This window comes from Oncorhynchus masou, chromosome 13 (genome assembly GCF_036934945.1).
Source record: "Oncorhynchus masou masou isolate Uvic2021 chromosome 13, UVic_Omas_1.1, whole genome shotgun sequence".
NCBI classification, from domain to species: Eukaryota; Metazoa; Chordata; class Actinopteri; order Salmoniformes; family Salmonidae; genus Oncorhynchus; species Oncorhynchus masou.
In genome coordinates, this window is record NC_088224.1 from 23,008,536 (window position 1) to 23,034,815 (window position 26,280).

At 43.1% G+C, this 26,280-nt stretch overlaps 1 protein-coding gene across 1 annotated transcript; it reads right to left on the reverse strand.

The window, feature by feature from the left end:
* Positions 1-1,775: 1,775 nt before the first annotated feature.
* LOC135551915 (E3 ubiquitin-protein ligase MYLIP-A-like) lies at positions 1,776-26,006 on the reverse strand. The gene is made up of 7 exons (XM_064983196.1): positions 25,688-26,006; positions 24,148-24,338; positions 12,427-12,612; positions 6,689-6,886; positions 6,145-6,309; positions 5,074-5,503; positions 1,776-3,741 (listed from the first exon to the last, which is right to left on the reverse strand). The coding sequence occupies exons 1-7, from the start codon at positions 25,772-25,774 to the stop codon at positions 3,526-3,528; spliced, it is 1,473 nt and encodes a 490-aa protein (XP_064839268.1). The 5' UTR covers positions 25,775-26,006; the 3' UTR covers positions 1,776-3,525.
* Between the last annotated feature and the right edge of the window lie 274 nt (positions 26,007-26,280).

Genomic DNA, 26,280 nt, shown 5'->3' on the forward strand with positions numbered 1-26,280 from the left:
TGTCCATAGGACCACTTTAAGTCGTACACAGCACAGAGCTGGGCTTTACGGAAGTGTGGCCAGAAAAAAGCCATTGATTAAAGAAGAAGATAAGCAAACATGTTTGGTGTTTGCCAAAAGGCATGTGGGAGACTCCCCAAACATATGGAAGTAGGTACTCTGGTCAGATGGGATTAAAATTGAGCTTTTTGGCCATCAAGGAAAACACTATGTTTGGCGCAAACCCAACACATCACCCCAAGAACACCATCCCCACAGTGGGGATGTTTTTCCATCGGCAGGGACTGGGAAACTGGTCAGAATTGAAGGAATGATGGTGCTAAATACAGGGAAATTCTTAAGGAAAACCTATTTCAGTCTTCCAGAGATTTGAGACTGTGACAGAGGTTCATCTTCCAGCAGGACAATGTCCCTAAGCATACTGCTAAAGAAAAAAATGTAGTGGTTTAAGGAGAAACATTTAAATGTATTGGAATGGCCTAGTCAAAGCCCAGACCTCAAGCCAATTGAGAATCTGTGGTATGACTTAAACTTTGCTGTACACCAACGGAACCCATCCAACTTGAAGGAGCTGGAGCAGTTTTGCCTTGAATGGGCAAAGATCCAGTGGCTAGATGTGCCAAACTTATAGAGACATACCCCAAGAGACTTGCAGCTGTAATTGCAAAAGGTGGCTCTACAAAGTATTGACTTTGGGGGGGGGGGGGGGGGGGGGGGGTGAATAGTTATGCACGCTCAAGTTCTGTTTTAGTCTTATTTCTTGTTTGTTTCACAATTAAAAATATTTTGCATCTTCAAAGTGGTAGGTTTGTTGGGTAAATCATATGACACAAACCCCTAAAAAAACTATTTTAATTCCAGGTTGTAAGGTAACAAAATAGGAAAAATGCCAATGGGGGTGAATACTTTCGTAAGCCACTGTAGACAAACACTGTTGCTTGTACTGAGGAAGATCAGGGTTAAAGCTGTAATCTGCAATTCGTTTGGTAGCCAAATGTTTTCAGCCCCACCACTTGGTTTGAAGTCATATTCTTCAAGAATCAAAATGGGCATTTATAAATCATTAATTGAAAAGGACTATTGAACAGCTGTAAATATTGCAGATTGTCACTAGACATTCAGGTGGCGAAATAAAGGCACCATTTGTGTGACAGCAAGGCAGCAAGTTTAAGGCTTTTGGTAAAGAAAAGCTTAGGGGTTCTCTGTCGATGAGCAGCAATCACCTTAGTCTTCCTGAACCCTCCCTCTGTTCCAGCAGTCACCAGTGCCCTTGGAATCTAACAGCATTGATTTTGTCTGACTGTGTGTGGCATGTACACAGATAGGGATCAATACTCTGCAATGGTCTATGGTGTCACCTCCCCTCGATCTTCAAACTATTATCACAGTGAAGCAATCTTATCCTAAAATAAATCAATACTAATTGCACTGTACCGTTAGTGCAATTTGAACACATGCATTCTGATACAAGATCAGTACACAGAAACCATAATGGATTTACTACTTAAAATGACAGGCAACAAAAGCATTAATTAAATAAGGTGGCATACCAGGCCAGGCATGAACTTAACCCTATGAGCCTCCATCAACCTTTAGTAACGAGAGCCTCAGTCATCTAACCCCATATCTTTATCTGACCTTTCAGTTGTGACTGTCCCCATTGAGAATAAAAAAAGTGAGTGAGGTGAAAGGGTGTAACTTGAACAGTCAAAGCCAATCAAATCAATGAACACACCCCCCCCCAAAAAATACAATTTAAAAAACTCAAATGCTCATTTAAAAAACAAACACTTTATTAATACTTTTCTAGTTCAAAGAAATACAATATAAAAGACAGTTCTTTCTACATTTGCAGAGCATAGTTTTTGCTTCAGAAAACAGAAACAAATCCTACTTGAACAAAGTGATCAAAAAATCAATCCCCTGCAGTGACTATGTGCCAAATGGTGTCAGCAATAAAGACAACATATTACTCATCTTTAAAACAAAGAAAGTCTGTGCAAAGAAAGAATGCATATCAAAACACAATGTCGCTGTCTCAAATGGCACCCTATTCCTAAACAGTGCACTAATTTCAACCAGAGTGCTATGGGCTCTGGTCAAAAGTACTGCACTGCATAGGGAATAGGGTGCCACTTGAGACGCAAGCCAGTGTTGCTACATTAAGGCAAAACCCTATGGATAAAACACTGGTGAAGTTTCCTTGGTAAAGTGACAGTGTATTCATTCTTCCACCCAAAAAAAGAACAACCTCAAAAAGCGGCTCGTATTGCACTGACAGATCGACTAGTATTCTTTAATAATAAAATTATAAGGAACTCCCTAGTTGACCACATAGAACAGAAGTTGAGGACGCGCACACACACACACACACCGCTACACAGTAGAGGCTGAAAAACAGTAGCCTGGTCCCAGAACTGCTTGTGCTGTATAGCTAACTCCTAAAATCTGGGTTAGTTATACAACACAAGCCGATCTGGGATCAGGTTAAAAAAACAGCCTTACTAATAAATAATCACAGATCACTTATTGAGTAAAAGAATACAGGGAGCATCTTATTTTGGGGCCTCCATCTGTGAAGGTTCTGTTATGGAATAGAATGCTGAATGTCTGGAGCTCATAGAGTTCCGTACAAGTGGAGTTACTTTATACGACCCATTGGGAATGGACTAGGAGATTCAACCATTTATCCTTCACTGTCAGAGTTCTGGATTGGTTCAAGAACCCTGGCACTCATATACACATTAATACCGGGCTTTATCGTCAAGACTTCCCCTTGGTTGCATTCCAAATTGCACCCCTTCCCTGCAAAGTGCACTACTTGTCAAAAGTGGTGCACTACTGTACATAGAAAATAGGGTGCCTTTTGGGACAGTACTTCTCTAAAATCAGAATGCAGTGTTGTACCAGGGCCAGATTCCTACCCCCAAATAACTTCTCATTGGCATGGAAACAGAACAAAAAAAATGCATTTCACTCCATTAGAACCATAAAATTAGATTCTAAAAGCTTAAAACAAAGAAACTTTAAAAAATGCAAATATACTTATTGAACAACTGAACAATTATGTACGTTGCCTACTATTCTCCTAGAACACAGAATTCCCTCATATTGTACAAGCGTTGCAGGTTATGAGCCCAATAGATAATTCACATTCTATACACAGATATGGAGCAAAAAAACAAAAAAAAAGCACAATTCAAATGAAATAAATCCGATCACACCGCTACTGCTGATCAAATCAACAGCTGCAGTTCAATTAAGAAAATATAATATAATATAATAAAATTAAAATGTGGTGAAAATTCAAAATCCCAAATCCATCATCGGTTTAAAAAAATAAATATTGACAGTGGAAAAATACCACTGTCAGAATGGTAAGGTGATAAAGAAAGAAACCGTGATGTTGGGACTGGACTGTGTCTGGAATGGCATCATATTCCCTAATTAGTGCATTACTGTGGACAGCACTATGTAGGGTGCCATGGTGCTATTTGGGACGCAGTCTGGAAGTGGGGGAGTGGTTTATGTCTCAGTCTGGTAGATCTTGTTAGAGTCGTGGTGGTTGTTGGTGTTGGAGTGGTCCTTGGTGTGGCAGGTATATGCTAGTCCACCTATAGCTCTGTGGACGGGGCTGCTGTCGTCGTCGTGGGAGGTGTTGCTGAGGTTTAGGAGACTGGTGCAGGTGGGCAGGTAGACATGCTGCACGTGTTCCACCTCAGATCGACACACCGGACACAACTGGGGAGAGATAATTGAATGTCAACATAAGACTAGCTGTCACTTGTTAAGTTACAGAAATGGAACAGGTCAAATATATCAAAGAACATGAAGACATGGCTGTCAGTAGTTTGTTAAAGCAATGGCACTGTTACTACGGTCTTTGGACCACTGTGTGCTACAAGTACTGCACATGCAGATCCACACACCGCTTCAAAGGGTTCACACACCGCTTCAAAGGGTTCACACACCGCTTCAAAGGGTTCACACACCACCCTATTTACCAGTGGAAGCTGTTGAGGGGAGGACAGCTTATAGTGATGGCTGGAATGGAGTGAATGGAATCAACCACATGAAACTATGTATTTGATACCATTCAATTTACACCAATATTATGAGCCGTCCTCCCCTCAGCAGCCTCCACTGGCATATACAGTGTTTTGGTTGTTCACGTGGGAGTCAAACTCATTCCATAAAAGCATAAATACCCACCACAAGCCCTGGGCTGCAGAATGGACTAGGCAGCTAGAGTCTCAGAATCATATTGAAGACATTCAGAACAGACTAATTATACTAACCAGTCTGTCAGTGACAGTGAAGAGTAGTGGAATAACACTCCAATTGAATTTAACCAGTCAATTGTATTATAGCCGTGTAAAAGCCTGTTAACCAACCCGGGACCACTAGATGGAATTATCCACGATACACTGTTCAGAAAAGGCTAAGGGGGCAGCCATGTTGGAATGATTTTTCTCCCCGGAATGTTCTCCCTGCGTGGCAGTTCTCTCCTCTCGCTGTGTTTGGGTCCAGCCACATAAAACAACACATTTCCCTGTGGATTTAGTGGAATAGACATTTGCTGGCCTGCTGCCGGCAGCTTTAATCCACAGCCGCTAACTCACCATCTGCGACGGCAGTTCAAGCTAAATTTAGGAGTTTAGTGGGAGGGCCAATCAGGTGAGCTGAACCCATACGTGAGCAAAATACTGGATCGGTTTTTAAAAGTCATAAAATGGATATGAGAGAAAGAGAGGTTACTGCTCAGAGGGAGTGAAAAGTCAAGTATTCTCCTTGAATCTGTGCTCTCATGGTATTACACAGCTAGAACCCTAGAGTGTGCTTGTTGTGTTGTGCCAAGGACTACCAGAAAAGGAAGACATTAAACCCAGCTTTCGTATTCATGAGGGTAGATGGTAGTGGTGGCATCCAAATGTCAACTTGACCAAAAACCATCAAAAAAATTGTGCATAGGTTAGTGTTCATTGACTCTTAGTTGTTTCTAAATTTGACCAAAACCAACATGCACAACATTCAATCATTTACAAGCATTGACTTTCGTCTCAGTTTTCTCACCGGTAGTTGGTTGGCGCATGTCTGGCAGCATACCATGTGTCCACAGGGGCAGAAGGCTGCGTCTATCTCCTCCTCACAGCACAGCATACACAGCAGAGCCTCCCTGAGCTTCTCTAGTCTCTCCAGCAGTGCCCTGCTCTGCTGGCAGCTGCCACAATCCTCCCCCATCCCCTCCCCCTGGCCACGAAGGGGACTGTGCCCCGAAGGCGTCCTCTCGCCGCCCGTCCCCGCCGCACGTGCCACCAGGTCCACGATGCCGGCGTTGTAGAGCGCCCGGCGTGCGTAGTCGTAGACCTCCTTGGAGGTGCGTCGGATATCGAAGACGTACTTCTTGCCCAGGTTTATGTTCTCGTTGAGGAAGAGAGACGCCAGGTGGCCCTTGAAGTCACGGCTGTACTGCATCATCACTGCGTTGGTCACTGTGTCACACCTGGAGGAGAAAGCGAGACGTTATTAGCCAAGAAGTCAATCCAACTTTTCTTCATCAGTCAATTGAACATTGGACAGCGAGCAGCACTCCATGTTAAACAGAGCAAAATGTTGAGTGGAGGTGATTGAGAGAACCTGACCTATCAGGACTTCTAGATGGGGAAGTAAAATGCTTGACTGGTTAGCTGCCCCCCTTGACTGGTTAGCTGCCCCCCTTGACTGGTTAGCTGCCCCCCTAGGCAGTAGAACTCTACAGTGCTTTAGGAGCATTCGTGTATTCTGAGGGCCGTAAAGTCGGCTGAATAAGTGACAGAAATACCATTTAGAGAGAATGAACCAGTTGGTAGTGTAAATAAACATTTTGTCAATTCATTAGCATGACAGTGCAGCCCATGGATGGTTGTCAGTGTTTGTAGCTCTATACTATACTCAGAAGCACTCCTTTCAACCCTACTAAATAGTTAGCGGAGAAGCCAGTCCCTAAAAGGTTTCATCATGGAACATTTGATCAATAATGCCTTGGATCACTTGGTGATCAAATCTAACTGCACAATTATGATGACTATATGTGGAGTGCACTGTATAATTGGACTGCATGACTGTTTTGGCTCCGCATAAGTGGATCCTCTCCTGTCCCCTCACCTGTAGAAGGCATGTGTCTCTGTGATGGCCCGGTACAGTCCGCTGGCAGCCCGGTTGCTGATTAGCTTGAATAGTAGAACCACACTATCGCTGGTATCCTTGATCACCGTCAGGTAAACACTCTTCCCTGACTGGGTGGCTATTTGGATTATGGGATAGCTGATCCTAGAATGGATAAAGAAAAGTTGAAGGTGGAAACTATTCTTTAAACTAAATCCTGTAACATTACACAATGTTGTACAGCATTTTGCAACACTGTAATATTACAGGTTTTCAGTTCCATGATGACAATCTCAGAACAATAAGAGATTTCCTCAAAGGTAAAGATTGTGGGATAAATCAGGTGGACATTACACTTCATATATATGGACATTTCAGTGAAGCACAGTATTTGTAGGAGATAATCTGAACTATGTACAGTAAATTGTATATTGTGCGCCCCACATACAAAGTGCTCTGATATGACTTTAATCTATATTATGTTTGAGCTGACTGCACAAGAGATGGAGCAGTTGGTTAAGTAGCCCGAAGAGCCTTCATTTACCTGTTGACCAGGCTGAAGTCCTCTTTACAGACAGTGATGCCCTCCGGACCCACCCCTATGGCCAGCCTCTGTGCCTCTGCATCCCTGGCCCAGTGCCACTCCACCCCGTAGTGCTCCAAACTGGACACCAGCTGCAGGGCCTGGTACTCCACCGACCCCAGGCTCTGACCCTCCAACGCCTTGTGCTTAGAGATGATACTGTGAAGTGATGGATAGAGCAAGACAGCAGTGTCACTACTGGTTCACATCCAGAGCCTCATTGCTTCAAATAGTTCATATTCTGTATTTATTTCCTGTGAGGGCTGTGAGAAAACAATACAGAAATCCCATCTTCACACAGCTGAACAACGTGACAGACTGCTGGGTGCTGCCTGAGCAGTGAGTCTGTCACCCAGAGAGCAGATTCTCTAATATAAACCCATCATACCCCTAATCTGATCAAAGGGAATCAGTTACTATAATGTAATGTGAGCCTCTGCTTGCGCTGCTAGTAGTTCTCTCCTCACTATATGTGCAGTGTGAATTAGAGTATGAAGTGAGCCATTATTGAGTTAACATTACTCATGGACTAAGCCTTTACTTCCTCAGTTCATATGAACATTACTCATACAGCTACTGATGCACTGATGTCTGTCCTGTCAATGGAAAATGTCAATACTTTTCCTTTACAGACAGCTTTGCTGTTCGGAACCTGCCACAACAGTGACTATATTTTCCTGCAGTAATTGCTTCAATATGGTAGAATGATATGCATGACATTTTTTCCTCAGGCATTGGAAAGCTGTTTCCAATCTTAGCATTTACAGCTATGCTAAAATTATGACACGGCACAACCATTATCTGTACTGTGTTATCATCCCAAGACATAAGCTTGATTAGGCGGAGCAAGAACTTCCATAAAATTACCCATAGTGCAATAGAAATATGCTTTTGCCAATTACTAAAACAGAGCTGAAAAAAATTACCAAATTGCCTATTATAATTTTGAAAGCACACTAACAAGAGAGCATCGTGTCCATTTAATCCTGATTAACCCAGTACATTGACATCTGCATTTACCCTCCAATTATGATCTCAGGTGGGATCCTAGTGTGTGTCCCCTAGAGTGTGTAAACACAGTGATAGATCCATCCTCTGACCTTGCACAAACAGTCCCTAGTTTAGATTGGCCTGCACCCAAACTGCTGCTTCTCAAACTGTTGATTTAACCAGTCAACGAGCTGCTGTGCTACACCCTGGCATGGTTCTGCGAGAGAGAGACTGTCTATTGTGGGCTTTATGGGTTGGTGGTAGAAAACGAAACCGATGTGAGCATTGACTGTGCTTTTAGGTTTAGTTTCACAGAAAGGATAAGTTGATGTTTAACACCTAGTTATAATCCTGTTTTTTATGGCTGTTTAAAGGAATGGGTCAAGTCAGATGAAATATTATTCCTTTTTCAAGTTTTGATTTAGTGTTTCCAGAATATGTAAGACATTTAACCGGCTAAAACTCAAACCTGCTACTGTAGCTCTAATTGTCCCTTAGGTGTTCAGTTCAATGCCTGAACAGGTTTGGTTCATGACTAAGAAAAACAAGTGGCTGCATGGTAGGAACACGGGAGGGGTGTGTCTCCGTAGAGGGAACATTGTGACCATGTGTTGTCCAGTTTGCGTCCAAATTGGCACCCTTTTCCCCCCCATCTAGTGCACTACTGTTGACCAGAGCCTATGGGGAAATAGTGTGCCATTTGACACTAGCTACCTATATGGAGCCATTTCAGACACAACCCAAGTTTCCTCGGTCTGTTGCTCATGTCACACTGGGTGATATCATGTGGGTCAAACTTTGTTGTTCCAATTGCAAACCTACCTCTGCTGGTGGAAAACAAGTGGGTGCATGGAGACAACATGGGAGGGGACGGGAGGGGGTGCTTTCTTTCTGTAGAGGGAACCTTGTGAGCGCGTGTTGTTTCAGATACAAATTAAAGATCACTTTATTGGCCAATCGCACACAGGGTCCAAACAAAATTTTACTTACACTTTTAACTCAACCCCTCAGTTGTGGTGTTATCCAGTTGTGTAAAGTACTTATGTAATTTCTTTCTGTACTTTACTATTTATACTTTACTTTTTTTCTAAAGAAATGAATGTACATTTTACTCCATACATTTTCCCTGACACCCAAAAGTACATGTTACATTTTGACAGGAAAATGGTCCAGTTCACACATTTATCAAGAGAACATCCCCACTGCCTCTGATCTGGCAGGCTCCCTAAACAGACTGCTTTGTTTGTAAATTATGTCTGAGTGTTTGATTTCCAAACTGTGCTGCTGTCTGCATTGCCAGAGTAACTCATACCCGGTTCTCATGGCACAAATGTTTATGTCAACTGCACACGACTGACTGGTTCATATCCAAAAAGTAGAAGGCAAGGTTATGGCTTGGAGAAAATCAGGGGTTAGGGTGTAGTAAATTATATTATTTTACCAACCATAGATTCTTGGGAATAGGTACAAGTCTGGCCAATGTAACAGAAGTTAATTTCATGTAAATTATGGTCATAAATGATTAAAGGTATAAATCTGTGTTGGGATTCATTTTAAACTTTGGGAATTTCTCTGAAGCACCTGACTAGATGTCTGACTGATGTTGGATGAATCATTAACACCACATCTGGCACTTGGTTCAGCTGGATTTTGATACTTCCATATCATAAACCTACCATAACATTACGGTCTACCATATCTGTTCACTAAACCAGCCGGCAGGATTGGGGAGTAATGGATTTCATGTAAGGGATTCCAAAAATATTGGTAACTTTAATCCGTTACCAGCTAAAGTATTGAAGTCAGATTACAGATACTTTTGAAAAACTAGATGATTTACTTTGAGGATTACTTTTAAATTCAGAAAGGATGTTTGCGGAAAAAAATCTTTGACACTTGTGTTTACTCAATGACATTCATTGCATTAAAAAAAGCATTAAAAGAGGCACGTTTAAGTTTGTTCCTTAAAAACATGCGTCAGAGACCACTATGACGACACACCAACTGTGTTTGATGGGTCGCGGGAAAAGATCAGGAATGGGCTTTGAGGCTACAGTTGAAGTCGGAAGTTTACATACACCTTAGCCAACTACATTTAAACTCAGTTTTCCACAATTCCTAACATTTAATCCTAGTTAAAATTCCCTGTTTTAGGTCAGCTAGGATCAACACTTTATTTTAAGAATGTGAAATGTCAGAATAATAGTAGAGAGAATTATTTATTTCAGCTGTTATTTCTTTCATCACATTCCCAGTGACCAGTATACATACACTCAATTAGTATTTGGTAGCATTGCCTTTAAATGGTTTAACTTTGGTCAAACACTTAGGGTAGCCTTCAACAAGCTTCCCACAATAAATTGGGTGAATTTTGGCCCATTTCTCCAGAGAGCTGTTGTAGCCGAGTCAGTTTTGTAGGCTTCCTTGTTCGCACATGCTTTTTCAGTTCTGCCCACACATTTGCTATAGGATTGAGGCCAGGGCTTTGTGATGGCCACTCCAATACTTTGACTTTGTTGTCCTTAAGCCATTTTGACAACTTTGGAAGTATGCTTGGGGTCATTGTCCATTTGGAAGATCCATGTGACCAAGCTTTAACTTCCTGACTGATGGCTTGAGATGTTGCTTCAATATATCCACATCATTTTTCTACCTCATGATGCCATCTATTTTGTGAAGTGCACCAGTCCATCCTGCAGAAAAGCACCCCCACAACATGATGCTGCCACCCCCGTGCTTCATGGTTGGGATGGTGTTCTTTGGCTTGCAAGCCTCCCCCTTTATCCTCTGAACTTAACAATGGTCATTATGGCCAAACAGTTCTATTTTTGTTTCATCAGACCAGAGGACATTTCTCCAAAAAGTACAATCTTGGCTGATTTCTTTTGATTTTCCAATGATGTCAAGCAAAGAGGCACTGAGTTTGAGGGTAGTCCTTGAAATACATCCACAGGTACACCTCCAATTGACTCAAATTATGTAAATTAGCTAATCAGAAGCTTCTAAAGCCATGACATCATTTTCTGGATTTGTCCAAGCTGTTTAAAGGCACAGTCAACTTAGTGTATGTAAACTTCTGACCCACTGGAATTGTGATACAGTGAATTATAAGTGAAATAATCAATTGTAAACAATTGTTGGAAAAATGACTTGTGTCATGCACAAAGTAGATGTCCTAACCGACTTGCCAAAACCATAGTTTTTTAACAAGAAATTTGTGGAGTGGTTGAAAAACAAGTTTTTATGACTCCAACGTAAGTGTATGTAAACTTCCGACTTCAACTGTGCATGCATGCATCCATACATGATTACATGATTACATGCATGCATCCATACATGATTACATGCATGCATCCATACATGATTACATGCATACATCCATACATGATTACATGCATACATCCATACATGATTACATGCATACATCCATACATGATTACATGCATACATGATTACATGCATACATCCATACATGATTACATGCATACATCCATCAATTGTTGAAGAATATAACTTATAAATGCCTCATGAGCTTAATTCAACTGTCACACTCCATGAGAACCCAAAACAAGCTTATTTTTCTCCAATGTTTGTATACATTGTAAATGTAAATAAACACTGTATAGCCTCATAACATGGTTAAAACTATAATGTTGATGTCATGGATGGTCAGTCCTTGATTCCATAGCTCTGTTTATTAATCTGACAGTGGTTCAATTTCTCCTGGTCCATTCCTCCGCATTTTACCAAAAGAGGCGGGCAACCATTTTGTTATTGTTTCATCTGTGAATTTGCCCTTTAAAACAGCTGCATATTATCAAGATAAAGTTTCAACAACAAAAATGGTAAACAGGCCTATAGCAAATGCAGCATATGGCATTCGCTTTTCACATGTAAATAGCACTTTTCAGTAGTGCTCAAAGCATGCCATTCCATGAGCGCAGCATCAGTCCTCCATTACAACAAAATCCTAAACACCACAGTAGGGCTGGCTAAATCCTTAGTTTTGGGGTTATGCTCAGGTTAAAAAAATTGGCTAATCTATACTTCTATAAGTCCTATTCTTGAAGATTAAAGATCATAACATTTATTGGAATGACTGGAATTCTGATATACTTTGGTTTTTAATCTAAAGATATAATTTAATCATATTACTTTATGTAGTAGAAAGAGATGGGTTAGAAGAGGCCTTCATAACCAACCCATTAAGTAAAATGTAACATCCATTTATGGCCAGCTATTTAAACTTTTACATTGATTTATCTTGCAATTGGTAACATACATTTTTGTCTTCTTCTAATACCGCTTAAGAGGAAAGTAATCTAAAAGTAACTGAATGTAATCAGATTACATTACTGAGTTTGGGTCATCCAAAAGTTACATTACTGACTAAAATTTTGGACAAGTAACTAGTAACTAATGGATTACATTTAGAAAGTAACCTACCCAACCCAGCCAGCCGGCAACCTTGTCAAGGGCAGCTTTGCTTTCAAAATTCCAACAGTGTATTCATGTCCTGCAAACTCCAACCAATTAGCATTACGGCTCAAGCTCAAATCCTTTTTTAAACACCACAGGGGTGTGTGTGTGTGTGTGTGTGTGTGTGTGTGTGTGTGTGTGTGTGTGTGTGTGTGTGTGTGTGCGCGAGCATCGGTGTGTCCAGTCTACACTCATTGTCTAACATATCCCCAGGTGTCCCCTGCCCTTACCTGTCGACTGTTGCCGGGCAGGGTTCGCTCCCACACAGCTCAGAGTAGCAGTATTTGGCAGTGTTCTGGTTGTAGTCTCTGAACTCGGCCTGGGCCAGCAGGGCACTCAGCACCTCAGCCTGCTCTGAACACATCCTCAGGTGGCCGCTGTGGAGGTCCTCCTTGACATGCATGAAGAACACATGCCTGGTGGAGGGAAGAGAGAGGGGCAGGAGTTGTTAGACATGGATTGGGGAGGAGAGGGGGTACACAGGGCCTGATACCAAACAGGTGATGGTTGGTAGATCAGAGAGGGACACAGAATGGAGCAGGTGGTTAGAGGTTGGGTTACAGACACACACACAGTAGCTAATTAGTGAAAGTGGTTCCCAGTCAGTGTGTGACGTGGTTTGACTTTTAACCCAGTGACACAGTCCATGTGTTCTAATTGCTCCATAGCTCTCATCATGGTGGCAGAGTGCAGTGTACACACACAGAGCTCTATAGCCATTATCATATTGTTCAGAGGAGCAGCAGCTAGCCCTGTACACCTTCTGCATTGCCTGCCTATTCACTAACCCCAGTGGTGTGCTGCGGCGCGATAAGCAGCCAGGTTGCTACTGCTGTTGTGATGTAACACTGTGGGGTCTGGGTACGATAGCACCATTTAGCCTAGGCATCCCTCAATCCCTTCTGCCTGGCTCATGTTTTCCCGTTAAACACAAACACAAGCCCACAAAGACGGGGCTAAGTCAATGTAATGGCAACTCAATGCTGTAATCTTGTTCTTTTGGCAAGATAAGGGACCTTCCTGGTTGTCGGTAAACGCTTGTTATTATGGCAAATTCAAAGCGTGGAGGGGGAGGGGGGGGCATGGGGGAAAATGTGATAAAACAAGGAAGACTTTGTAGATCTGTGTGCAGAACACTAGGCTGCGGTGAGCCAAATACAAAACAACCAGAGTCAAGGAGGCTTTCATTGTTTTCACCAAAAGCTTTGTTTCTTGTTTATTAGTTTCAGAGATGTCGCAAATTATTGGAAGTTCAAGGTCAAGGTCCATCTGACCTATGTGACATGATAACACTTTCAACAGTAAAAGCCTTTTCTCCTGGACTGTATTTATGGTTGGTAAAAACCAGGCTTTCCCTGAGTTTTGGAAACCCTGGGTTAAACAGTAACTAGTAATATGACAGAGGCAGTGACAGAGGACTCATTCTCTCCCATCAAAAGGAGGGTGAACTAGAGTGGCCTAGTCTGTAAACTGAAAACTAGCACAAGCCGGTCAGGTAACCCTCCCTCCCTCCCTCTACCCCCTCAGATGGGATGAATTCAACAGGGGTGAACCAAACCAGACCCCCTTCTTGTTTTTCTCACACATACCATAAAACTGAAATTTAAAAATAGCCCGGGCCTTTATTTGCTTAAATCACTGAACAGGCACTTAGAGACAGGCTTCTATTTGAGCCAGGTGTCCATTTCCTTGATGCACACAGTTTTTGCTCACTTGCGTAGTTAATTTAATCCCAGCATTCACTTCCAGCATTTCAATCAATTTCTTAATTTCCTGCACCAATGCGTTATCATTTACACACTAACATTTATTTGTATCTTTTTTTTTTCTTCTTCGAAATGGAGGCATACCAACTTTCGCTTGACAGAATAGCAATTTCCCCATTTCTGGTGGTCTGTTTCCCGAAGTTGTTGACCTTTCGTGCTTGCCAGTTAACTAGCAGTTATCAGCCAATGGCTAGCAGTTTCTTACTGGTGACAACAAACAGGGGCACAACTTTGGTTTTAGAAGTGGTGGTGGGGGGGGGGGCATAAACAGCCTACCTTACTGCTCAGAGTTAGCCGCATGGTCCTAAAGCACACCATTGCCTTGTTTTGTATCACATTCCAATTATAAAACTATGAGGGGAGGGGCGTGACAAAATACAATTTCAGAATGGGGGGGGGGGGGTGCGCCTCAGTGAAAGTTTTGCCCCCAATAAAAACTGATTGCCATCGGTTTTTCAACTCATTACTAAATTACGTAATATAACAAATCGAAACCAAACCTCGTAAACAATTCATTTAGACCCGGCGTATATTTGAAACAGGTGTTTTTTTGCTGAAATGTGTGCCGTTGCCCAGCTATTAAACGTGACAGACAGCTAATTGAAGTTTTACAGTACTGTAAAACATAACCAGGCATACCACCACCAGAGGCAATCTGTACAAATTAATAACACAGAACTACGCAACATCCATAACACAAAGCAATGGAAAATAGCACCGAGTAAGAATGTGTGACAGTGTTCCTTTAAAAGAGATGTACTGTTGACTGGTCTCATCCTGCCCCCAGTGCCTTATGGGCAGGAGAGTGGGCATGGGAACACAGCTTGGTTGGCACTCAGTCTTCCTGCCTCCTCTGAACCCCTTGGCTTTAGCAGGGAGCAGATACACAAAAGAAGAAGAATCACTTCAGGACAAGAATTGAGAGGAATATTACCATACAATAAAGGAGATCTAAACAATAGTAGCTCTAGGGGCATAATAAACAACCATTTGAGATGGTGTTCAACAAACCGCCCAAGTAGATCTATTCCAGAAAGTCCCAGCCCTGGCCCCCTTTCCCAGCAGCTCCTGCCCTAGCTGGAACAGTACACACAGCTGTCCATTTCCTGTATTGTGTTAGGTCCAGCAGCAGCACAGTGACCAGGCTGCTACCTGGCCAGTTGGAAACAAAGGGCTGTGACTACCTGGGGGTTACTATAGGCCACAGGCCCTCCTGGCCTGGCTGTTCTTCCTCACCACGCAGTGGAAATTGAAAAGGACCCCTGCTTTATCACCCCCCACCTCCCCATCTAATGCGGCACTCTAGAGTGGTTTAATCTATGCTTAGAACCTGGGCTAGGTTACCATGTTTGGGTGTATAGAGTATCTGGAACATTCCTCGTAGTAAGAAGTACAATACTAGGTGGGTGTTTACAAGGTCATAGCCTACATGGGGTAATATACTGTACAGGAACCAGTCAAGTCTAGTGTGCACAGAGTACTGTAATGATTTCCTTCCTACTCTTTATTTCTTCCTGGCTCTTCCTGGTTGTTGATGCACACATGGATTTCTCATCTATCCCTGCTTGACCCCTCAACAGTCTAGCCTGTGCAAAGTCTGTACAGAGTGTAACATTGCATCCCAATTCTCTACCCTTCTGCCCTTAGTGTGCACTTGTCCACTTCCTTTAGGAGGAGAATACAGGCGTAAGAAATATGGGAGTAAACTCCTCACATGCTTTTTCTTGGCTCTTCCAGGTCGTTGAAGCACACATGATTTATCATCCATCCCTGCTTGACAACTCTCTGTGGGTCTGCTGATTCCAGACTGCCCAGACGGGCTCCTGGCTATGTGGGAGCTCCTCTATCAGGGGAGTCTGCCCCTGTCAGGCCCTATAGCACACCCCACTGGGAGACAAAGAGCAGAGACTAGGAGGGAGGCTCTGGAAGCAGCACCCCATTATGGAGGTAGACATCCAGGGCAGCAGGGTGAATGTCTCCCCCAGTGCTTTGATGTGGACTGTGGTGATGTGGAGGGGTTGTAAACTGGTCTGACAATCCACTGTGCAGGACAGTGACCGGTGCAGACAGGCTCACGGCTCTAACTTTAACTCCTACAGCGGCTGGAGGGCAGAAATGCCAGGCTGCATCAGGACAGAGAAGCATTACAGTCCAGAGGTGCCCAGACTGCCAACACCATACCAGTCACTTCCCTGCCCACACAACATACTGGTCCCTACCCAGACACATCTCCGCACTGCTGCCCACTGTCTGTCAAGGGAGAAGGCCACAAACAGACAAAACAGCGGGGGGCCTCCCATTAAGCCTATAGGGAATCTAATATGGGAGAAGAAAATACTTGACCCCCCCACCAGCCCAGTTTAAATACAATTGGGAAGAATAAAGCCTCTTAAGACATTCACTACAGTCATCTTGATGAAGGGAAAGAAAACAGGGGCACGGAACGGCTGCTCTCAGACCAAGGGACCGCATGGTAGATTTACTGTTCACACACACACACACACACACCGGGCAATAGATGACAGTGGGTGCGCCAACAAAGTCATCTGTTCTCCTGCTGGAATGTTAAACACTTCATTACATAGCTGGAATAATTCAATTAAAGTGCACCGTAGCCTGGCACGGCCGTAGCTGGGAGGAATATGGGTCATTGCTCCCTTTCTGTGACAGATGGAGGAGAAGAGGGATTACTTGCTTAGTTCTGGGTTTATTAGTGACATTTCTACTGTTTTAGAGAGAGCAGCCCTGTGGAGTTTTAGATCGTCAAAGTTAACTTAAAGGATTTCCCCAAATGTAGTGCATTTCACACACTCATCTCTTTGCCAGATTTGTTTGTGTTAAAATCTCTTTTCCTGACATCCTGTCTTTACTTTTTCCTCCGGCGATTTAAAAAAAACTTAACTGTTGATAAGCAATATCCCAAGTGCAAACTCAGAGTATGGCATTCGGATGGGAATTTGGGTTGTCATCAGCCCCCACCCACCCCCTTGCTCAAGGAACAATGGAGAACAAAATAGGAAAGGCATGATACCTATGTCATGACATACCTGGACCACCCACTGAGATGTGCCTTTTTTTTCAGTAAATCAAGTGTTAATTGAGGCGAACAGGGGACTAGAGTGCCACTGTAAGCAGTTGCTTGTTCACATGGCTAACTGTTTTTAATGAACTTATTTCAGAGTAAACATTCTCAAAAGAAGCCGATCACAGATTATAGGGCAATTTGGTGAAACTTTCTTTGTTCTTCTTACCATCCTGGCCTATAAAATAATTGTTTCAACTTGACTTCTCTCAGTAGTAAGAGAGAAGACATTAGTCACAGAGCTCTGTCTCCAGAAGAACAAAATGTCCCTGTGAAATAAAATGATAAACCTCTGCCTAGTTACTGCGCCGTGTCAGCCAATGAGAAGTGTCAGAGCTCACAGGGCCAGGCTCTAAACAATGTGGTTTGTAGAAGTAACAAATAACACAGCCCAGAGCTGTGTGCTAGAGGTAACTCCCAGTCAACGAACTCTAGTAACCCCAGCCCAGGGACCAGTTTTACAGTCTCTCAATGGAAACATCACAACAAGGATGTTAATCAAATAGTTTAACCAACGGAACGAGAGCAATAAAAAAAATGTTTAAAAAGTGGGGAAACAAAACACCAAATAAACAAGAGAAACATTTAGTTCTGTGCCGAGTGAACTCATGAATCCAACAACTGCCATTTTGAGGTGAACAAAGAAGTTGTTTGTAAGCTAAATCGACCTCTGGTTAAGGGGAGAGAGTGTTCCAGATTAACGGATTGTAGAAGGGTAATTAAACATAACCCAGGCTGAGCCAGGGCGCTTTGGGCAGGAGTCACACAAGCCCAGAGCCTGACACAGCCATCCTTCCTGGCCAGGGACTAATATTATGGGTTCAAACCAGATATGAGGGAAGGCTACTTGAGTTCAGAGAAATTAAAAGGAAAGTTAAACAAGTCTGGGTGGGGGACAGGGACAACCATCTTGCCTCCCCAACTAATCCTACTGGCTGCAATGCTGTGACAACACGAATGGTCTTAACGTCAGGTAAAAACATTTGCCTGGTGGTGAAAATATCTAGAACGTTCTGCTTCAGCAAACATGTAAAGACAGAAACTTTTGGCAAAGACATCTGGAGTTGGCGGATCTGGATAATTAAAAAAACTGCTCTCCTCAGGTTTAGGGGGAGGACATCAAAACTGTTGGAGTTGGGTTGCAAAGCAGAAAAACATCTGACGACCTGCATTTGCACCCAAATAAAAATTCAAGTACACTTCCATCTCCTCTCTATGATAACAAAATTCACATTAGATTAACGTAGACAGCAGACAGATACAGTAACAAATCAATTCAACAAGACCTTGACTCAATTAACGGCGTTCTGAGAGGCAATGCATCCCCTCAACTTGTAACACAACCATAAGAATGCATGCTGCTGCCATTCAAAAACAAAACACATTTTTTAAATAGAACTCCATATATGCATTATCGTCATTTTCACAATTTCATAACAGAAAAAAGAATATCACATTAACTGCACTGCCCCTTTAATAATTTCCTTCCATTCTGAACCCAGCATTAGCTGAATTGACCAGTCAAATTGCGAGGGTTAGGGGCTCCGAGTCCCTTCAAGAGATTCTATTTCTATGGGAAAGGCACTAAAAACATTCCTTTTCTTATTCATGGCAGATGAGGTCTGTTAATGGTTGTGCCCTCTGGATAGCTAACCCCCTGACCAACTGTTGACCTGATCAGAATGCTAAAACACTGCACAACAAGGGGAAAACATGTTCATTTAGACGAGCATGGAACACACACTACCTCCAGGCTAGTGAGGGGTAATGATGCAGATAGTACACCATTCATTGAGGGGGACAAGTTTCAACCATAGAATTAGAACTATTAGAACAGAACGGACATTCTAATAATTATATTTCTATGGGGCCAACTCAATCTCTGAACCAATAGAAATGTCAGAAAGTTTAATAAAAAGGGGACATGGTTTGAGCAAACAGCTTCTAAAACAAATAGGAAGTCTACTACTTCTCTGGAAATACCCACCAAATGCAGAAGTAGATATTAAACTGCCCATATCTGGTCAGTGCAGTGTACACTCACAAGGCTGCCTCAAGCCATGGTCAAAGACCAGGCAGGGTGTTTTAGAAGCTACCGGGGCAGAGCGGAGCTGAGAAATTCTGGGATCTCAAAGCTACAGTATCAGGATGGGGGGGGGGTTGTTTGATGTTGGAAGGACAAGAGGAACTGCAGAAATCGGACCAGATTGAGCCAGTACTACAGACGAGAGCCGTGTGTGTGTATATTTATAGAAAGCTTTAAATGTGGGAAAGTGCGTGTGTTACTGAATCTCTTTAGACCCCTCCACACACACACACACACACACACACACACACACACACACACACACACACACACGTTAAACCCTGCAATGGATCACCATTTCCTGGGAGTGGCTAGCTGCACCTTAGGGTTGTACTCCTCGTCTATTAGAACACAGAAACATGGGATGCCTAAATAGTCAACTGTAAAACAGTAAACGCACACTAGCTGATGTCTCCAACACTCAACTTCACACTTAATAATCCCCATGTCTGGCATAGAGCGGACGTCTCTGGTAAAAAATGTTTTTTTCAACTATTCAAGGATAATGGGATAGCAGCAGGATTTAGTGAAGCTTCTGTAAATGGCCAAGCTTATGTAAGCAGATTTTTTTATTTTAATTGTATGTGTGCCGAATCCACCATATGTTATGTAACCCGGGCTGAAAGAGGGCGAGAGAAATAGGCGTGTGTGTGTACTGGCACTCGGAGGGCCAAGCTTGTCTGTCTGCACCCACCAAGGACATTTCGTACACACACCTGTTACTACCCACAGGTTTTCCTGTACCAGGACATTACGTTTTAGGAGTGTGTGTGCCCTATAATGCTGGAAAATCCCCTGGCCCCTGGGTCAGGTCACCACCCAGCACTGTTACTTGCCAAGAACACTCTGTTTTATTGGTGGATATTAGTTTGAGCACGTTCCATTGGTTTATTTTAGTTTCTAAGAGGTGTCCCTCACTAGTAAACTATTTGGTGGTCTCTCTCTCATGCACCAACTGACAGTGCAACACTTGAAGCTATCAGACCAAGCCAATGGATTCAAACAGAGACTAAAACACATGCAGATAAGAGATAGAGGGACACTAGTCAGAGACTGTTCTCTCTGCTACCGCACAGTAAGCGGTACCGGAGTGCCATGTCTTGGTCCAAGAGGCTCCTAAATAGCTTCTACCCCCAAGCCATAAGACTCCTGAACAGCTAATCAACTGGCTCTCCAGACTATTTGCATTGCCCATCCTTCTGGAACTCTGCTGCTACTCTGTTATTATCTATGCATAATCACTTTAATAACTCTGCCTACATGTACATATTACCTCAACACTGGTGCCCCCGCACATTGACTCTGTATTGGTACCCCCTGTATATAGCCCCGCTATTGTTATTTTACTGCTGCTCTTTAATAATTTGCTATTCATTTCTCTTACTTTTTGGGTGGTATTTTCTTAAAACTGCATTGTTGGTTAAGGGCTTGTAAGTAAGCATTTCACTGTAAGGTCTACACCTATGGTATAAGGCACATGTGACTAAATTTGATTTGAGACACAGTCACGCATTCCACATCTACTTACTAAGATGTTCTGCCCTCACTATGAGTACCAACTTATGCGTTTTGGATCTGTTTTTACGAATATGTGTGTTTACGAGTGCATCTATTTCTGCCTGCAAGCCTGTCCGTTTGTGGTCCGAGAGACGGACGGAGGGAAGCAGCAGTAGCCCAACGAGGGGAAATGTGAAAGCACAAAAGGGTTAAGGCACATGACGACATTGTGACGTTAAGAGTTTTTATGGCTGTTGATGCGCACCACAATGTAGGCTAGACGCCAGCTGAACCAAAGCAAGCAGAAGGCTTTAAGGGAACCCTGCCGGCCTCCCGTACCACTGTTGCTCATCTCGCTCCCTGCCACACATACACACAGAGGGAACAAAGACCTGTTTTCACCACAGAGAGACATGACCTTCCAGTAACCACTGAGTCACAAATACCACCACTAGAACAGAGATAGTAGAGAGCACACAGCATGCTAACAGAAATATACATCATGAGTGTGGAGAGTTTCCATGAGTTGAGATCACCACACTGGTTCACACAGGCCTGTTCTCTAGAGAAAGATGCAGAGGAAGTCAAAATGGCCCCTTCTTTCCTATCTGAATATCTGGTCCTCATTGTCTTGAACACCATCCAGAGAAAGAGAGAGAGAGCGAGAGATGGGGCCCCATCCTCAACCACTTTAAATGATTCTACATCTGGTAGTAACAGCGTGCGGGCCAAAAATAAAATTGTTGAGCCGAGCTCTACCCACCACAACTGTGTGTGCGCAAAACCTTTACTACTTTTAACTAAGACTCACACATTACCATCCCCTCCCTCTATACACCCCCCTCCCCCACACACACACACATCTTTATCTCCCCTTTCCCCTTGTCCCCGGTTCTACACACACCCTCTCTCCTCGCCATCTGTTAAAGACCCTCCTAATCTGCCAGAGGTCAGCAGTGGATGAACTGCCATGGGTCCTGACGTCTTCCAATAGCAGACACACCAGTAGTGTTTTCTGGCCGAGAGGACTTAGCGCCTCTGAACAGAGAACCAGACGTCATTTGAAAAACGATTCTACATGTAGTCGTCAGCAGCCATGCGCTTACCGGCGGATGGTCCCTAAAAACACACTTCGACATTCGCTGCGACGTGTGCGTGCATCCTAAAACTGTCCTCAGAAAGACTGCTTTTTAGCTTCCTCACCCCTTAGCTCCCCTGGTCAACTCCCCTTACCCCCGGTCAACTTCCCTTACCCCCTGGTTAACTCCCCTTACGCCCCCTGGCCAACTCCCCCCTTAACTGCACATGCACGCTGCCCAGTCTTAAAGACACACAAAGTCCATTGGGTGGCAGGTAGCCTAGTGGTTAGAGGGTTGGACTTGTAACCGAAAGGTTGCAAGATCGAATACCCGAGCTGACAAGGTAAAAATCAGTCATCCTGCGCCTGAACAGGCAGTTAACCCACTGTTCCTAGGCTGTCATAGAAAATAAGAATTTGTTCTGCACTGACTTGCCTAGTTAAATAAAAGGTAAAATTAAAATAAATCAAATAAAAATCCTCAAAGACAGACAATGAAAGGAAAAAGGACTTGCCCTCCAAGCCAGGGGGAGGGAGTGGTAGTGTGTACTTATAGTCCAGACAGAGACAGCTGGGAGGGGGGCAAGAGGGATAGATCTCAGTTTAATGAACAGTTACTGGCCGACCTTGCCTGGAGAGAGAGTGAGAGGAGCTAAGAAGCTCAGAGGCTCAGCCCCACACACAACTCCCTCTCCTCTAACAGCATGTTATCAGATGCCTTCCCTGGCAGACTGCCTGGGGTTAGAATCTACTTTTAATGATACCGTATCTGTCCTACAGCTGTGGAAAGATATCTGATGATATTAACGTGAATGCTGCATGCAAAACTTTACTGGAGGGTGGTGGGGTTAGCAATGAGAGCAGAGCACCCTTTTGCAGAGCAAAAGAGAAGCTCTGAGTTGATTCTCTGCTGGTGCATTTCCATACAGGATTTACAACATATGTTTGAGTGCGGACGCATCACAGTTTTTTACATACAGGACTTAAACCATTGTTCTACCCAAAAGGCTCAGACTTTTCAGTTTCCACCTGCGCGGTTCGGCACCCGTAACTCACTGGGCCATGGCTCCAACAGACCTGCTCTCACCTGGGGACAAAGCCGGGCAACTGGCAACAATGGCTCACCGGACTTTAACCCACAAAGCATCTTTTGATTACACCGAGGTTGATAATTCTACTCTTCACAAGTCCTCACTGTCAGCCCTAGTTATGGAAACAATTTCCCTAGTATAACATAAGGGTGTATACACTAGTGTAACACTGGTGTTACAGTCAAAAAAGCAGCATGTTCCCCCCCAAATGACACCCTATTCCCTATTTAGTGCACTACTTATGAACAAAGCCCCTATTGGGAATAGGGTCCCATTTGCAATCAGCCTAAGATTCAGTCAGGATCAAGCGTGTTAGGATGTGTTACTCTGTATGGAGACTTCTAACTAGAGGACCTCTAAAGGGCTGGGAGGAGAAAACTAAACTAGACTCCAAAGGTCCTGTTATCCATCAGCCAGAAGTCGGTGTGTCAGGCCTTTCGCTAGAGATACGTTTCAACAAGTTTAGAAGACTGGGCAATATCTTCTCTGGTTAATTTATATTACAGTCTTTGTGTAAGAGAGGAAGAATGATTTTTAAAATGAGGCTGACGGAACAGAGCTAAGTGAGCATATTATATGAGAAAACTACACTAAATAAAGCCTTTTACATTGGTGTCTGAAAAAACTATGAAAACAAGTTTTTTTGTTCTTTCAACTCGAAAATGTTTTCAGAGTTTGTAGTAAAAAGCACTTTTAACATCTAAACAAAGTTACAACTTTGAGATGTCCTTCGAGACTTTGTAAAAATCCAAGACAAAAGAAACCAAGGCAAAAGCACAACATCAACAAAAGTGTTAATTAAGGACACTTCTCCAGAACGAGAAACAGTATACGAAAGACAAAAGACACCGAAGTGAGCACACGGGGGAGGGGGGGGGGGTGTAGCTCTCAGCAGGCAGGGCCAGGCAGAGGGACCCTGGGGCAGCGGTAAAGGAGTCTGGAACCTCTACAGAGATCATATTTCCTTACCGCCTCCTGCCCGGCTCTGCGCCACAGTGACCTGAAGTAACCCTGTGTGCTGCGGGGTTACTGTAGGCCGTTTCACTGTACAGCCAAATCAGGAAGTCACAACTAACTTCACAGGCTATGACAGATCTGGTTGTTTCTCTTTCCCCCTGATCCCCCTCCTCCTATAGTACATGACTGGAATCGGAATGGTTGAGTTAGGGATTATGCTGTAATATGTATATTTAGTAAGTAACTGCCCTAGGTTCTTTCTCTCCTTTTCTCATTTTAACAAGATGATGCAGGGATGGAAGAGAATGACTATTGTAATGAGATGGTTAAATATGCATGCATGCTCATGATGTGGTGTTGAATTTTGCCTGTGTGCGATATACAACATCCATACCTAGTTTGTTCCTGGAGTATGAGATGTGGTTCCACAAAGAACTTGACTCTAAGCCTGAGTCGGCAGGGAGTCAGATTGTCCATCTGCTGACAGATTCTGTTCCTCAAGTTGAGCCACAGGTTCTCTCCCTTACTGCCCGAGAACTGCAGGCCAAAGTAGTCCACCTCTATGATTCCCAACTTCCTACACACCTTTGGAATAAAAGAGGAAGAAGTCAGTTATGGAGAAGAAGAAAAAACGTAAAAAACAAAGTAAAACCAAAGTTACCAAACCGCAGTTTGTGTTAGAGGCCGAGAAGCTTACCGAGCATCTTCAAGAAAATATGAGACAGTTTGTGTAGAGGCCGAGAAGCTTACGGAGCATCTTCAAGAAAATATGAGACAGTTTGTGTAGAGGCCGAGAAGCTTACGGAGCATCTTCAAGAAAATATGAGACAGTTTAGCATGTTTCTTTATTATAATTTTTGCATTTGCCATACATCAATATCAAGGCAGTAAAGCCGGTGGGAGCAGTTAAGTGGGAAATAAATGTGGATATTTTTCCCGCGGTAATAAACTTCATCACGAGCGCATCCCACGCGCCTCTCACCAGCAGCAGGAAAGGAACGGAGTTATGTAACGTCAAGTGTAGCCGAAATCCAGGGGGGACGGAGGGTGAGACAACTATACCGATTCAAAGGACATGTCAACGCGCTGTGTATATGAGATAGGAGCTTAGAATTGATTTAGAACTCATTAGAAGACAACGATTAGGCCCTCTGACAAATGCACATGTTTACGGATTGATGACTAGGCCTACTTCATTGGCACCATAACGTTAATTGCACATGATAATTGATGTAACGACTTTGGTATTTATGAAATCTAAAAACATATTATTGCAATGTGGTAGACCACTATTGGATATTGAAGGTTAAGTCAACAGTAGGCTATTTTCGTGAGAACACCCATTGAAGCTACACAACATTGCTAAGCATGCACAGGGACTAACATGAACTGAAGTAACCTTTGCTTGACAAAGCCATATACTTTCCTCGCGACTAGACTACCAGGAAGCAACTCCCTCAGATGGCACCTTCTTACTCATTACGAAAATCACCAACTCAATCATCATGAGTTGAATTGTACCATAAGTCAAAATTGTGGGCTCTTTCTTTGTTACGGAAAATGTAGCCAACTTGTTTCCAAACAAAGCAACATTGTTGCACGATTGAGGAAGCAGATTTGTATCGCTGTGTGTGGCAATGTAGAATACATATCCAGTGACAGACAATGCTGTTGAGAGAGAACTGATCATTATGGCGACAGAAAATCTAACAATAAACAGGAACTTTGAACATCAAAATGTGGATTTCTCATCTCGGCAACAAAAAAACACGTTCATGCAGACAAAGTGTTGCGATTTAATCCACAAAAAAAATGTGCACTTGCAGGACAATCTTCACTGTGTTTCGACAAATGTATATATAACCTAAAAAATAACATATAAACAACCCGAAAACAGAAAAATAACAAAAGGAAGAATTAAAATGAGTATCTACCTTATTCAGACAGTCTTCACCATTCGCCTTCGAATCAACTTCCACTTCCATAACCACCGAATCCGGACGGGTAACATGGCAAAGCATTTTGGCTGTCTAGTATTTTATATTTGGTCTATACCTCTTTTAAAATAATAACACAACCACGGTATTCCTCTTTTGAGACCCTACATCAAACCTTCGTCTACTTTCCAAACCCTCTCACTTCGTGTGGCAGCCAAACACTCCCTACCAGCGGTAAGCTATATCAATGAATTGCTATGCAAAGCACTGACTACTCCGAAGCAGCCAATTGCAATGCGTTTAGCATATGAGGCTTGCACCCGCGATCACCGTCATATCTAAACGGCTAGTGCAATCCGGGATCCTTGGGACATCCCTATGCTAAAACCTAATCCAGGGGTGTCAAACCGTGAGATGGTTCAGTACGGCTGAGTAAAACAAATAAAACAATTGTGAATTTTTTTCCCGGTGGTGGACGAACTCAAAAACCTTTAAAATAACTACAACGAAATCGAAACGGTATAAAAATGATAATGGAAAAATATTCATACAGTTTCTTGATTGTCCAGCCCGCCAATAATCAGTAGACA